The sequence below is a fragment of the Dermacentor variabilis genome, chromosome 2 (assembly GCF_050947875.1).
Source record: "Dermacentor variabilis isolate Ectoservices chromosome 2, ASM5094787v1, whole genome shotgun sequence".
Classification (NCBI taxonomy): Eukaryota; Metazoa; Arthropoda; class Arachnida; order Ixodida; family Ixodidae; genus Dermacentor; species Dermacentor variabilis.
In genome coordinates, this window is record NC_134569.1 from 138289843 (window position 1) to 138306425 (window position 16583).

Below are 16583 nucleotides of genomic sequence, written 5' to 3' on the forward strand. Positions count from 1 at the left end.
AGACTGTTCTTGTGTTCAGATATATGCATAATCATCATCGCCATCACCAGCATCATCATCATCAGCCCATTTCATGTGCACATCCCTGTCCTGTCTATCCCTAATTTATGCATGGAGGTATTATAGCACAAATGGTCGCTGGTATAAATGATCACATTTGAGTAAACACTGAGCACTTAACAGCAAGCTTAGTTTAGTACATAAAGCCATATGAAAATTTCAAGCCATTAATGCATCAGATGAAACATTCATGTACACATTTCAAGCCAGAGCTATCATGATGAATGACAGCATGACAGAGAGATTTTCCAGTATATCGACATGAAGAGAATGACCAGCATTTTTTTTTTGCTTTCTAAATACAAAACAAAGCAAGGCAACACCAACTCTTTGTGTAATTTTTATTCAATTTCCCTGTGCAATAAATAGGACAATGAAATATGCATCCAACAGTCTCCAGAAATATCACACGTAGCCAACAATACGCCGAAAGACAGAACCTTGCAACATAATTTCCCTAGATGTCTCTTGGAGCAAGTGCCGTGTGATGAATATGGTATTACCCGACACAACACAACAGTACAGGGCTATCGTTAAGCATGAACCAGAGAGCACAGAGTGCAACGGTGGAGGACAATACTGTGAGCAAGTTCAACTACTGTGTGAAATACATATCCAAGGCACTCCCATTACAAAAAGATATTACTACTCCATAATACTAAAAGACGTTAAAGAAAACTGCTGGATCTTTTGGCATGCATACTTAAAAATTGAAGGAGCTTTCTGAGGTTGACAGATTATAATGAAATTTGAATCATTTGATCTTACTGACATCACAGATTTATGAGTCAGACAGGAAAACTGGGAGTTGCACAGATCTTATGCAAATTCAATTCAAGGATTAATATATGCACCCTTGATCGTTGTCTTCGGATAGATTATTTATGCTCAACGCCAAGAACTTACTTATGTCAAATTGTATGGAGCAGATGACGCAGGCATGAGCAACTTGGCACAAGCAGTGGCAGTGGCAAGTGCTTACAGTTTCATGATGACAATTATCCTAACTTGTCAGTCAATTTTTCTCAAATTTTTACTTGTCCAGCTACTGCCTACTTATGCTGGCATTACTCTATGATGTTATATCTGTTCTGAGCACAATTACCACTTGTCCACTGCTTTCTGTTTTGTGCCACTTTTGGGGACATGAGAAGGCTTACATGCATACCTCGATATCACCAGACGTGTTTCGAGGTATGCAATACTGGTTTCGTGTGGTACACAAATCCTCATTACTTAGCTTCTACTGCAGGAACATGTTGAAATGTTTCTAGTACTTTGAAATTTTAGCACAGTCATTGCCAACACGGCGAGCAACATCAGCATTGTCAACTTGTGCAGCCCTTGCATGCAGGAGAGAATGATTATTAATTTTGGATTTCTTGTCCGAAAGCATCAACTGGGAACGAGATACGTGGTAATGAGAGATGTAAATTAATTTTGTTTTCATGGAATTTTTCAATGGGTACATAAATAAAGAACAAAGACGTCTTTGCAATCAAGCCTTATTGCCATGTATTATTAGTGTGACAAAAATCCATATATATCTGCATTCTTGGCACCTGTTCTACTATTCAGATTTAGTCTAAACTTGTATGAGGAAAAAAACATACCATTGTATGGTTTAACTGGCTGCAGGAACAAACACTTGGGAAAATAAACTTTATCATGGAACCCACGTTCCATAAACTTTTGGAGCTGGCTTTACACCAGGTATCATGGGCCCATGTGTCTAGAAAAACAATTTTCTTCCTATGCGGGCTATTAGTAGTCAATATCACTTACATTCCCAAAGCATAAGAAGCCAACAAACACTGACACCAAGGACAACACAGGGGAAATTATTTGTGCTTAATAAATGAAAAGGGGAAACAATAAATTAATAGAAATGAAAGTGGATGAGAAAACAACTTGCCGCAGGTGGGGAATGATCCCACAACCTTCGCATTACGCGTGCGATGTTCTACCAATTGAGCTATTGCGGCGCCGTTTCTGCATACACTTTCTTGGATATTGATGCTTTCTAGTAAAACCCTGGGAGCCTTAGCCAGCGCCACCACTTACAAACTTTGGCAGCGGATGTGGAACATCCTTTCTGCCACAGGCGTCACGAGAACGTGATCGTTTTGGGTGAAGGCAATCGGTCAATAAACGCACACATGCTACCTGAAGGCATCAATGTTGCCGGGTTCGAGACCCTCGTTATGTACTAAACGAGAAGAAAGGGGGTTAACCAAGGGGCCCGATTTTATTAGTCACAGCATAAGAAGCCAACAAACACTGATATCAAGGACAACATAGGGGAAATTATTTGTGCTTAATAAATGAAATAAACAAACGATAAATTGATGGAAATGAAAGTGAATGAAAAAAACAACTTGCCGCAGGTGGGGAATGATCTCACAATTGCCTTCACCCAAAAATATTACGTTCTCGCGACACCTGCGGCAGAAAGGATGTTCCATATCCACCACCAAGGTTTACGAGTGGTGGCGCTGGCTAACGCTCCCAGGGTTCTACTAAGAAAGGAAATGGTGCCTCAGTAGCTGAATCGGCAGAGTCAATCGGCAGAGCATCGCATATGTAATGGAAAGGTTGTGGGATCGTTCCCCACCTGCGGCAAGTTGTTTTTTCATCCACTTTCATTTCCATTAATTTATCGTTTCTTTATTTAATCTATTAAGCACAAATAACTTCCCGTATGTTGTCCTTGGTGTCAGTGTTTGTTGGCTTCTTATGCTATGACTAATAAAAATCGAGCCCCTCGGTTAACCCCCTTACATTCCCTAAGTAAGTAATGTTACAGATTTATTGCAGACATGTGATGCTGGGACAGCACAGAGAATACTCTTCATTTCAATACTTTAGATTTCATTCCTCAGTGAAATATCACAAGGGAGCTGTTACTGCACTGTCCAGTGACTTCAGTCAACTTCTTTCACTCAGCATACCGTGCAAAACCTTGTGCACTCCTGTGCTCACGATTGCATCTCGCAGCCACAGCATCACAGACTAAGCACTTTAGCTACACATTCCAATGAGTTCCTCGATTATCTGCCCAGGACCTCCTTACACTGCACACAATGACACACATTCATTATCATTCTCTTGCTCCTTTCTCCTGCGCTGCTACTTACCGGAACCCATCTGTGAAAATCAATTTTCCCCTCTTTCATTTCACTCTCTCACCCTTGTGTAGCCCGTTTCCTCCTGTTCACGTGAAGGGTAGCAAACAGAAAGTTATTCTGGTTAAACTCCCTGGCTCCCTTTCCTACTCTCCCTCTCTCATCCATCCTTAGCATCTTTGTGAACAGGAGCAGAAGAAAACAATGTACACCTTGATACATGAGAAAATGATGCAATTGTCAAAGGCACCACCTCAAAGTTTCCCACACCAGCTCAGTGGGTATACATAGGTTTTTACAATGTCTGGTTGAGGCTACGCATACCAATGCACTGCATTACAAAGGACCGCACTGCGTTATGAAATAAGATCGCTGAACAAGAGACACCTAAGTAAGCAATAATGCTACGACATCTGTGGCACTGCAACATTATCATTGGTATAGGCACATGATTCAGGACTGGACGCTTGTTTGCCACTATCTCCATTATTAAGTAAGTTTTCTATGCAGAACAAATGCACAATGAGGGTTACAAAATTTAACCACCTGTGCCTTGCAATGGCTGATACATGTTGCCGCCTCCACTCAGCGGATAGAAAATTGTACAGTAAAGGCCATTCTGTTGCTACATTAAAGAGGTGCAGAGATCAGGCACACACTGCATTTCTAACACAAAGCACAGGTTGCTTTGGCTACAAATGAACAATGTAGAAAGGCTGTGTCGATCTGTACAGTTCACATAGATGTCCACATCACCCCATGATTAAGGTAAGGCCGCAAAAGACCAAAATGTCCCGAGATAAAGATGTTTCAGAGCCTGGGAGAGTTGTCTGCTTCACCAGTCATTAGCGTCATCATAGTTTGCCTTCAGGGTGCTTAAGAGAACATCCCTTGTCTTTGGCCTGGGATCCTCCTCCAAGTCAGTTTCGACTGCACCGACTTCTGCAAGCATCCACTCCAGCTCTGGAATATGTGGACAGGAGGTATAAAGCAACTCATATGCTAGAGAACATATAAAAGTTGGGCTAAATGATGTAGGAACACATTTTTAAAAACTTTGTGCATGTCCAACTCATGTTGGAAGCGACTTATGCGAAGCATTTGGCCTCGCATTTCCAGATGAGGACGCACTCTTCCCGAGCTTGTTTCTTCGTGGCATGCGGACATCCCAACTACTTGGCATGCCACTTTTGTTACATCTCCTTCTCCGCAACCTCAAGCTCTCCCCACACGGCTATTGGGGAAAACTGACACATATGTAGCTGCTCTCATTTCTATAAGCAAACTGTCACCACGTGACATGATGCACTCACAAATTGTCTCAAAGTGCCAAAGGAAAGGATAGTGGTAAGGTTGACAATCGTTCACTCACTACATGGCTGCATCTGTGGCCTAAAGGGAAAGGCACGCGGCTATTGCACTAAGAAATTCTGGCTCAGATACCAGTGCCAGACACATTTTCTGTTTTTGAGAAGGCCTCAAATGAGGTGAGACGAGAACCTGCCTCGAGCAAAGTGCCTGGCCTTTACACCCTTACATACACCTTTACACCCTTACACCCTTACATTTAACCCTCTTACATTCCCTAAGTAAGTAATGTTACAGATTTATTGCAGACATGTGATGCTGGGACAGCACAGAGAATACTCTTCATTTCAATACTTTAGATTTCATTCCTCAGTGAAATATGAAGTCAAAGAATGGCTCGAGTTAATACAGCAGAAAGGCAGCATTTAATAAACGAGAAGAACGGAGGAGGGCAGCTGGCCACAATCAATAGGGAGGCAACAGCAAATTAAAACTGAATATCATTGACCAATTCTTGCTTGCCTTACTCCTCTTCTGCTTTTTCAATGTGCCCAAGTACCCGAAGCATCCAAAGAGCCAAAGCAGTATATTGCAGATACTTGTTAAAGTGCTGTGTTAGCCTTGCTATCATTGTGTACACTTTGTGTTCTGTACTCATGCACCAGGGATGGAGACACTATATCAAACATGAAGGCCTGCCAACCTGAACATTTTAGAAATACTAAATTCGAAGCAAGAAATACTAAAAATTTGGAAAAGATACTAAACATTACATAAGATTTGTTAAAATAATCTGCAGGCTTGCAGTGCCACAGACAAGTGATCTGTGCCACAGACAAAAGACACTATTAATAAAATATTCATGTTCTGATAGCCGAACATCCAGTTGCCATTATACAATGGTTTCACGGAGTGCGTGGTGGTGCTGCAGGTATGTCCAAACATTCGAGTAGGCAAAACATATCAGTCTCTGAAAATCAATCAGTGACTGCATTTGTACCTTTTAAAGATAACTTTTGCCCTAAGCACGACACAAACAAACAATAGTAATATTATTGGTTTCTATATGGCAATTGCAAACAAGCTGCAAAAATTGGGCCTCAGTAAAGTCATAAAAGTGGGCAGGTATGCACATGCGTTAAGAAGGTAGTAATTGCAGTCGTAAATAGAAGTTAGTCTAGGTTCCAGACAAACGCCGATCTCGAACTACAGGCACTAATAAACGTCAACACCAGCTCCCCAGCACACATGATCCCAATGCTGCTGCAGTACTAGTGCACAAGTGCAGAACATGATACACATACGGCAATATCAAAACTAGTGAACTGGTTCAGTGGGATCTTTGTGACACTGCCTTCCAAGCTTGAGGTAGTTAGTCAAGGACGAGGCAGGCAGAAAAAAAGACATTCAAGAATGTATTTCAAGCATTTACCTTTAAAGGCCAACTGCAACGGTACGTCACTTTGGCTAAATTAGCTATGGATGAGTAGTATATAGGTACTACTGAAGCAAACTTGGCAAAGCTGCAAGGCTGGTAATTGTCTAATTTTCTTATTATAAGCCTTTAAATAGCAACTAAGCGCATGATGCATGCACCTGGTGGTTAGCTCATATGATGCAAGTCCAAGCATGTTGCCACTGAGGTTTTTCAGCGTGCTGCAGGGAGCTGCATCAAATTTGGAAGTCATGCTCAGGGGCACGTGTTCTAGGTCATGCGTTGCTTTCAGTGAACGGTAATGGCAGCGTTTTTTCCTATTTCCTAGTGGGCTTGGCAGCAGCACCTCAGGCACAATGCTCAAGAACCCATTTTGCTTCATTGCGCAGGTTTTGACCCTCTTGCTGCCCGCACAACCGCTTTATCTTGGTGAAGGATTCGCCCGATCTCCCTCTTACCAAGCAAATGACGTTGGCTTCGAGCATCCAGCACGAGCTGATTTTTGCTTGATGAACGACCTCATCATGACTTCCACCAACGTGTCTGCGCCTGCGCTGTCAACGGTGACGTCACATCACGGGGACACCATGCCCTATATAAGAAGCTTCCCATCGCCGGTCGCAACCAGTGGGCTTGGCAGCAGCACCTCTGGCACAATGCTCAAGAACCCATTTTGCTTCATTGCGCAGGTTAGTAACTACTTATCGGCCTACTGCTATCGTAGCGACAAGCGCTTTTTGTTGCTGCTGTCCAGCCCACTATGTATAAAGAGTGTGTGTGCATACCTTTTTTCTTCCCACGACGATCTTTTAAAATGCGGTGATATTGAATCAAACCCAGGCCCAGACACGACTGAAAAGGAAATGCTCCAGCAGATTCTATTAGGTCAAAGTTCCCTGAAATCATCTGTCAGTGATATGCTTGCAAAACAGGGCTCATTTGAGAAAAAAATAGATGGTTTGACCGAGAGAATCAAAAATTTGGAAGACGAGGTGGCAACTATCAAGACCGTAAAAGCAGAAGTAGAGCACGTGAGGTCAACTATTAATAAACTGGAAGCCACTGTATCACACCTGTTAACTAAAACTGACGACTTGGAAAATCGCAGCCGTAGGAATAACTTACTTATTTACGGCATAAAAGAAGAGGAAAGGGAAACAGAAACGGAACTAACGGACAAAATAACAAAGGACATTCTTAGCGAAAAACTTGGAGTTTCGATAAAGAGCATGCAAAGATGCCATCGGATAGGTAGGAAATCAAACAGGAATCGTCCTGTCATCATAAATCTACATGACTACCGAGAGAAGACTTTAATAATGAAGGCATGCCCGAAATTGAAAGGTTCAGAATATTCAATCAGCGAAGACTACTCGAAAAGAATTCGTGATGTCAGAAAGAAACTATGGGAAAGCGCATCACAGGAAAAGGTTAATGGTGCTAACGTTAAGCTGGTTTTTGATAAGTTAAGCATTAACGGTGATATGTTTGGATGGGATAATGCAAAAAACAAACGGTATAAAATCCCGAAGAACCATAAATGACACCACAAAGAGACCAGCCCTGCATTCAAAATCTTAAACATAAACTGTCGTAGTGTCATCAATAAAGCTGCAGAACTTGAGGGCATGCTGTTCTCGCATGATGCAGACGTTGCCATGCTTACAGAGACGTGGTTGAGCAGTGAAATATTTGACAGCGAGTTTGTTCCTAAGGGCTATAAGGTATTTCGGGGTGACCGTGACAAAAGAGGTGGAGGAGTGGCCATTTTGTACAAATCATCACTGCAACTTTTTAGTATGCCCGATGCGCAAGATATTGAAGCTGTCTTTTGCAAAGCATACATCAACAAGGTCCGCTTCATCCTTGGTGTTTTTTATAGGCCTCCAAACTCTTCTGTTGCGGTACTTGAAAACTTAAGGGAATATATGCACTGCCATGTAAAATCAGATGACAGAATACTACTGGCAGGGGACTTTAATTTGCCAAACATTGATTGGCACACCTTTTCATTGCATTCTGCTCACAGTATTGATAACACAATCTTTGATATTGTATTCACGTTTGATTTACTGCAAATGGTAAATAATTTCACTAGAGTACAGGGAGCCGTATGCTCAATTCTGGACTTATTTTTTGTAAGTGGCGCCATCCGAAATGCGATAACCTGTGAAGTCACAAACGGGATATCTGATCACAAAGCTGTCTTGTTGAGCTTGTCAAATGTCTACCCTGATCACAAAAACGGTGTTCGTTTGTTTCCCAATTTTTCTCGTGCTGATGATGAATCTATTCTGGATATGCTTGCATTCTACTTTGATGACTTCAGAAACAGCACTTGCAATGTAAATGACTTGTGGCTTTCTTTTAGGGGAATTGTCTCTGAATGTATCCAACGATTCGTTCCCACAATTGCAAAATCTTCTGTGCACCGTAACCCATGGATTTCTCGCGAGACGTTACGCTTACAGCGAAGGCTTAAAAGGTTAAAAGTGAAAGCAAGAACAAATGTAACCTTAAAATCTAGTGTAGAAGGCACTTCAGAACAACTAAAACAGAAAATAATTTGCAACAAAGAAAAATATTACGAAACGATCCTGCCTTCATTTATTAAAACGTCTCCCGAGAGATTCTGGCACCAAATCACACCTAAATCTTCTTCTACCAGTGGGTTCATGATAGACGGCAAATGTGTAAGTGATGAGACTGTCGTTTGTTCTGCTTTTAACAAATTCTTCCGGTCGGTATTTACCAAAGATAATGGTTGCCTTCCCAACTTTTCTATATCGCTTCCTGTTATATCTGACGTTGTCATTTCTGAGAGCGGCGTTTTTAATTTGCTATTGAACGTTGATACTAAAAAGTCACCAGGACCAGATAAAATACCAAACGCGTTTTTAAAGCGTTATGCGGAATGGTGTGCCAAGTACCTGTATGTCGTATTCACCAGATCTTTACGTGATGGTTCCCTACCGGATGACTGGAGGACGGCCGAAATCAAACCTTTACATAAATCCGGGAACAAAACACACATAGACAATTACCGACCAGTATCTCTTACATCTACATCATGCAAAATTTTAGAGCATATAATTCATAAACATATATTAAGTTTCTTAGAAGAGCACCAGATAAAATACCATACGCGTTTTTAAAGCGTTATGCGGAATGGTGTGCCAAGTACCTGTATGTCGTATTCACCAGATCTTTACGTGATGGTTCCCTACCGGATGACTGGAGGACGGCCGAAATCAAACCTTTACATAAATCCGGGAACAAAACACACATAGACAATTACCGACCAGTATCTCTTACATCTACATCATGCAAAATTTTAGAGCATATAATTCATAAACATATATTAAGTTTCTTAGAAGAGCACAAGGTACTTACAGATGTCCAACATGGTTTCAGGCATAGGTTTTCTACATGTACTCAATTAGTCGAGACTGTTCACGATCTCGCACAGGCAATTAATGAAGGGAAGCAAACAGATATTGTGTTCATGGATTTTCGTAAAGCATTTGACAAGGTATCACATAACAAATTAATCCATAAATTAGAGTATTATATAAAAAATGTACAGATACTTACATGGATCAGAGCCTATCTTACTAACAGACACCAATTTGTCACCTTAAACAATACTTCTTCTAACAATACAGAGGTTGTGTCTGGAGTCCCCCAGGGATCAGTTTTGGGACCACTTTTATTTCTGTTATTTATAAATGACATAGTCGCAGAACTTTCAGTTTCCGTGAAACTTTACGCAGATGACTGTATTTTGTATGAAAAGATATCTTCTGTTGATGATCAGGTGCGTCTAAATAATGACCTGGCAAAGGTGACTGCTTGGTGCGAACAATGGCAAATGTCTATTAATTTTGAAAAAACTGTTTTTATGAGAATCACACATAAGAAAGAACCTCTTCAATTTGCATATAATGTTGACAACGTAACTCTATCAGAGGTAAGAGAGTACAAATATTTGGGCCTATGGATAACCAATGAGCTTTCCTGGACGAAGCACATAGATACTGTTGTTGTGAATTCTTTGCGTAAACTGTTTTTCTTGAGGCGCTCACTGAAATCATGTACGTCTGGTGTTCGTTTACTGGCGTACAATTCCTACATTCGTCCGTTGTTGGAATATGCCGTTATTATTTGGGACCCATTCACTTTAACCAATATTAAAAAACTGGAACGTGCACAGCATAAGGTAGTTAGGTTTGTTTTTAGTTCATACGGCCGCGCGTCTGTTGGTGAGCTCGTAAGGCGCAGTGGATTACCTCCGGTGACTGTGCGCAACCGTATCTGTCGATTAAAGTTCCTCTTTCAACTTGTAAACGGCCATTATAAGGTTAACACTTCCAAGTTCTTTACTTACTCATCAGGTTATAACACGAGACGAAGGCATGCTTTATCCATAACCCCCATCAACGCACGGAATAACTGTTTCAAATATTCCTTTTTTCCTAGGACAATAACAGACTGGAATAATCTTAATTCTCATACTGTTACCCAGAATTCCTTATCAATGTTTGAAAAATGCTTGCAAATGTTATGAATTCGTGTGTGTTATCTGCTAGTGTGTTTTTTTCTTGTATGTTATGTATTCTTCACCAATGTCTGAAAATGCCTGCATATGTGATGGATTTGTATGTGTTTACATGCTTGTTTATTTCTATGTATACCCACCCTGCTATGATCTGATTTCAGATCGCAGTATTTATAAATAAAATAAATAAATAAATAAAACAGCTATTTTTACAAGCTTTTTGAGATGCATCAACTTTTACTTCAAAATCAAAATTTTGCATGTATATATATTTACACAATGTGAAATTAGGCTTCTTACACAATCCACAATTTCATTGCAGTTGGCCTTTAACCTGCGCTATAAAGTCTCCCCTTTAAACATGGCTATCCTCATGCTTCGTTTTTCTCCTTTCCTGAGCACTGAAAGCTCCGATTCCTTCTGTCCTTGTTTCTCAGCCAAGTTCCTGCAGAACCTTAAAGGCTGTGTACACAAGGCTTTCTATTTGACCCCCTCTTGCCTGGAGTCTTGATCATAAGAGAGAGAGTGTACAGTAGCAATATGTTAGCGCATGCAGCAGTGTGAGAAACGCAAGAAAATTATGCCCTTTACTACCCCCCCACTTGCCCAAAAGACCCTGTGCTGTGATCTTGGTGTCTCACTGTCTCTAGCATACCAATAAATGTATATTTTCTCAGAGAAATCCACTCAATGTAAAATAAGATGGGCTAAGCATTAGCACAAATTAGCTTTATTTTTAATTTATTTGGAAGCCTGCCTTTACGCACGTTCATTAATACAAATAAGTATATTAAAAGAGCCAGCAATGCAGCCTGTGTTGGAGTCCTGAAGTGGCTGCATGACCAGGGCATTGGCAAGAATGCACAGTCTGACACCAGCATCCATGACGAGCTATCACCAAGAACAGCTAGCAGCACAGCCCTACAAGACTGTCGGAATGTGCTGCCAGACACCGGCATCGTTAGAGCTGGTGCAGTATGCAGGAACATGCGTCATATATAACGGAGAGTGCATATACAAGTAATGTGTTTGGATATAGTGAAGCATATGCAAAGGCACCAGTATAGCAAAGGAATTGCACCAGGTATAGCAAAGTGTTCCCCAAGCTTTGCGCAGATTTTGGGCAGTGGCAAATCAGATCCGAAGCACTTCCGGAGGGCGTGACAACTTTCTTACACAGTTGACTTCTCTTAACTATACCCTGACAGGACCAGTGAAAGAGAATGACTCATCCAGCGGGTTGAATTAATCAAGATGTAGAAAAACAGCAAAACACACTGCTGTTTGATTTGGCACTATTTTCCCGACTCTAACATGCCCCTGAATATAGCGCACGCCCACTTTCTGTGTTGAAAGTAGAAAAATAACGAAGAAATGACATTAAAGCTCCTAAACAAAGTAGAAATCTAATGCACATTTGATTTTTCAGCAAGAACAATGGGCAACAGTCTAATACATGCAATGACAGCCAGTTTTCTAAAGTCAGCTTTGCCACAATATATGTATGTTACACAGTAACTCACACGAACACAGCAAAGGTGGTTTAGGTATCTTGTCCGATTTCACCGGGCAGGCAATTTTTGACCCAATTTTGCAGAAGACAAAACAAGAACTGTTTGAGCTAGAATTGGATAAATACCATAATCAGACATTATGAGCTATAATTATTGCTTGAAAATCTTCATAAGGCAGGCCAAAAATAGGAGTTTTCGACAGGAGAGGATGTGTGTTCAATGTATTCACTGTCCCCTGAGCTCTGCCGAGACAGACGCTGCTACTAAAGCAGTCACTGCTGTGGTAACCATAGAGGTAAGGAGCGTGCGTGCCAACTGGTCAAATTTGAATTATCCGGCGAAGGCCAATTTTAGGATAAAAATAATTATAGTTTGGGCACGCAGAAATGCCTGGGCGGCTTTTCTATCTTGTGGCCCGGTCACTACCTTCTGCCAGGATTGAATTAACTGAAAAAACGAATCAACCAGAGTCAAATTGATAGAAGTGTACTGTACAACTTCACGGTCTTCGGTGTCTGAGTTGCTATGATTCACGTACGCCTGTGAACACATTTTTTTACTGCATCTTTTGTGCCAGATTTCAAAAAAAAAAAAAAGAAAGATATAGAAGACAACGAATAAAGAATATAGTCACTCGCGGCATTTTGTAAACAGTGATGTAAGAGCAGCACCACCACTTTATAGTCGTTACCTGAGGATTATGTATGAGGTGCACAGATAGGACTGTATAAAACATACTCTTTGACTGCCAAGTTTTTTTTTACAATTGCTACAAACACCCTGCCAGGTATTTTCACATGTTGGTTCTGTGAACATTTCATGCTACATAAAAACCTGTTTTTTCAATTCATAATTTATGAAGTATTCATAAATCTCTTCGCCTGTAAAAGTGTGGACAGACCTTTCACACTGAATCCCCATGGCTGCCCTGCTGTGACAGAGCAACAGAGCACTGAGGTATTAGCTCTAGCTGCGGTCAGAAATTTAACTTACAAGTTTGTTGTGTGTTTATATGATTTCTTCATAGATGGCACAACAGGCACTCAATGTAATTTTTTGCCTCTGGGGAGGCAGTGAGTATGCTGAAAACACAAAATGAGTACACTTGGGATTGGTAACGGTTGCGCAAAGGTGGGTGCCCGAGTATCTCGGGAGAGGAAGTCAGAGCAATATCACACAAACATTGCTCTGAAGGCACTGCACGGTGTGGTGTCTAAGTAAAAGGAAGTACTCCTAGTAGTATTACTTGACGTACCGTCTACTTTCAACTTCATGCCTCCGAACACATTGGGACCGACGAACTGCTTCTTCAGTTGGCCATCGCGATACACGAATATGGTCGGCAGATTGTGGTCTGGGTAGTTGGGGATGCAATTGGACGACACACTCCTTAGGAACTTGGTCATCCTGAACTTTGGCGCCAGTTGGTTGAGATGCTGATTGATCAGTGTGCAGTATGGAATGCTGCACAAGAGGAAGGGTTCCAGTGAGAACAGATGCAAGAAAAGACAAGGCAAGTGTTCATCACAGAAGCAACACATCAGCTATAAAAGCAATTATAACTTTAGCAAACATGTCTTCTTCTTCTTTTTTTTTTTTGGTGACCTTGGCACTGTTCAGTTATACAGACATAATTTCCCCTCAGACTAACTTCTGGCTATTTAGCTGAGATATGCATCATCAACAGCTGGTTTTCCGAGTTAGTGCAGCATCTGAGAAAATTCCTCAAGTAATTGAATGAGTGGTGACAGTTATTGCTTGGCATTGTGGCAGGGCTCAAAAGTCTTATAAAAATTATTCTTCTCAACCCCTGGACCGTTATGACAATAAGAGTTCTTTTTTCACAGGGAACAAGCATGCAGCCTGGTGATGGCTTCAGTGCTTTCGTAACTTTTGGTGAAGGATGTGTATGTTTCACCATATGAAATATGAAATAATTGAATCTTTCATTCTCTCTGTTTTCCTGCAGGAGTATGCTTTTCAGTTGTGTTGAGAAATGCCCAAAGAGATGCAATCAGTATAACAAGCTACATATCATCTGCCTTGTGGGATATATAAGCAAAAACATTTATTTTAGACCCACTAGGCTCGAACTAAACCTTCCAAGTCTGCACTCCATGAGCCTGTGAACAAAGTGAGCTACCGATTCTCTGGTACCAGGAAAACAATTGTATGAAGAACATAGTCATTTGGGTTAGAAGCCTTTGCTGGTCGACGAAAATTTCAGCAACTGCTGTATCAGCACTATATAAAGTGCTTTTTGTTTTCTTTAAGAAGTTACAGTATGTGAAAGCATCTGCTTTTTGTTTTCTTTAAGAAGTTACAGTATGTGAAAGCATCTGAAGTTATATTTAGGACCATGATCCATAGATAAAGTAAGATTATTTTTTCTATCTTGTGCTTCAAAATTCAGTAAGCTCAGCCACTAAGCAACTAAGCCTTGTGAGAAAGCCAACCTCTAAAATTCAGTATATGTGAGTCTACAAATAGTGAGGATGCAGCTCAGTGCAATGGTGAATAGAAGCAATGACAGAAAGGTAAGATGAGAACTACAGAAATTACAGTAGGTGAGGTCCTCTTAGGACTTTTGGTTTACCGGCCTGATCCACTACAGCAATGCGCGTCTGTGCAGGCTAACTATGCAACAGCAGCAGCCCCAGTGCATGCATGTTCTGGACCTCAGTGCAGTGCATTATGCATGATCCATCCAGATGTTTTTGCGTAGCACGATGGACTATCCTTTACCACGATGTGTGCCAGTTGAGATTTCAATGCATGCACAGATGGTCTTATACTGGCATGCTGATAGGAAACAGTCTCACCATGGCACTACACTGGAAAGCTTTATTCGATGTCTACAAGTACAGCTAGGTTACATCTCTTGACTTCACAATTTAATCATGCTATATCATATTTTATTTTGTTTTCAAAGAAATCAAACATGCCCCTGGCTTTATACGCATTGCTGTTTTTATCTGTAAAGATAAGGAATTTACAGGTGCTGCAAAAATGCACAGTCTTTGCAAGGTGCACTACTGTGAAAACTATCAGAAGCACTGCACGCTGAATTTATAGAAATATACTGTGGCTTGTTTCAGCCACTTGTGATGAGGCAGCAAGAATAGATTTTAAATGTTGGGTTTTATTAATAAGACTAGTTGGCTATGTTCATGTCATTATTCTATGATCACCAAACGTGTGAGACATATGATATGAAGTGATGAAAAAGAAAGTATGTGGATCCCACATGCTCTGGGAATCAGTTTAAGGAAAGCTTTTGTTGGTGTCTGCAAAGAACATTGTTCTTGTTTAATGGCCATCAGCAAGTATAGAGCATATAACCAAGTTGGGCACGTTTTCAATGGCAAATGTTTTGTTCAAGATAAGCTTGTTACAATCAAACATGCGTATCTCACGTATAACGTCGAAGAAATGATGCCGTGAAGATGTTGGCATGATGACAATGCAATAATCAGGATGGCATCACGACAACACACTTGGGCTGCTGAGCACGAGGTCGTGGGATCAAATCCTGGCCACGGCGGCCGCATTTCGATGTGGGTGAAATGCGAAAACACCCGTGTACTTAGATTTAGGCGCACGCTAAAGAACCCCAGGTGGTCGGAATTTCCGGAGTCCTCCACTACGGCGTGCCTCATAATCAGAAAGTGGTTTTGGCACGTAAAACTCCATAATTTAATTTTTTAATCATGACAACACAATAATGATGATAACATGATAACGCCAATGAAATGATCACAATGGTTTGAAAATGGCTGTATGATGATTATGGAATGACAATGGTGGGATGACAACAGTGAGGTGACCTTGACGGCACAACGGTAATGGGAGGACAATAATATGACAACGAGCTCGTCATGCCACCTGCATGACAACATTGGATGACAACGACTGCATGACGACAATCACATGATGATGCATTGATGATGATAGCATAGCGACAACAGAGTAATGAGAGCATGATTACGATTAATAATGATTACACAATGACATAATGATAATAGTGTTGACAATGGAATGATGGTAACCGCATGACAACAATAGCATAACAAGTAGAGACTGGAACTTTATGCACAGTGCCTATCGTTTCCTTATGCTTTATCATGCCTATTTAACATATAACCATGAGGTGTTGGTCTAGAAACATTTTAGTGGCACCTTTATTGTATCTATAAACACCTACTTTGATGCTCGTACCTATACTGGATTTTCAGAGCCCTAAAACATATTTTTCCTTGTTTCAAACCTTATTTTGTTTATAATCTTATCACCCGCTGGGATCCTTTGCTGATGGGTGCCGATTATTACCACAAAAGCTTTGCAGGTGTAAAGTTTGTTATGGTCGATCCAGTTGTCATGTTCTGTGTTAGCTTTCTGTTTAATTTGTACAAGGCTTGTGTGTTACATTACAGTAGTTTATATTGTTGTACAAAACAACAAAGACAATTTCTTTGTATCTATGTAACCCCACCTCCATGGTCTTCTTGACTGTAGTATGCTACAGATTCTGCAGATAGCCGAGCTGAAAACCAGACTTGGACCAGCACTGATAACCAAACCTC

General features: G+C 40.9%; 1 protein-coding gene across 2 annotated transcripts in view; it reads right to left on the minus strand.

Annotated features, from left to right (window-relative positions):
• Positions 1-387: 387 nt before the first annotated feature.
• viaf (viral IAP-associated factor) overlaps positions 388-16583 on the minus strand; it is a 37632-nt gene continuing 21436 nt past the window's right edge. For both annotated transcript variants that reach the window (XM_075682111.1, XM_075682110.1), the window contains exons 5-6: positions 13256-13464; positions 388-4148 (exon numbers count right to left, since the gene is read on the minus strand). In XM_075682111.1, coding sequence (XP_075538226.1) covers positions 4021-4148; positions 13256-13464 — 337 coding nt within the window. In that variant the 3' untranslated portion in view covers positions 388-4020. The remainder of the gene's footprint in view (positions 4149-13255; positions 13465-16583) is intronic.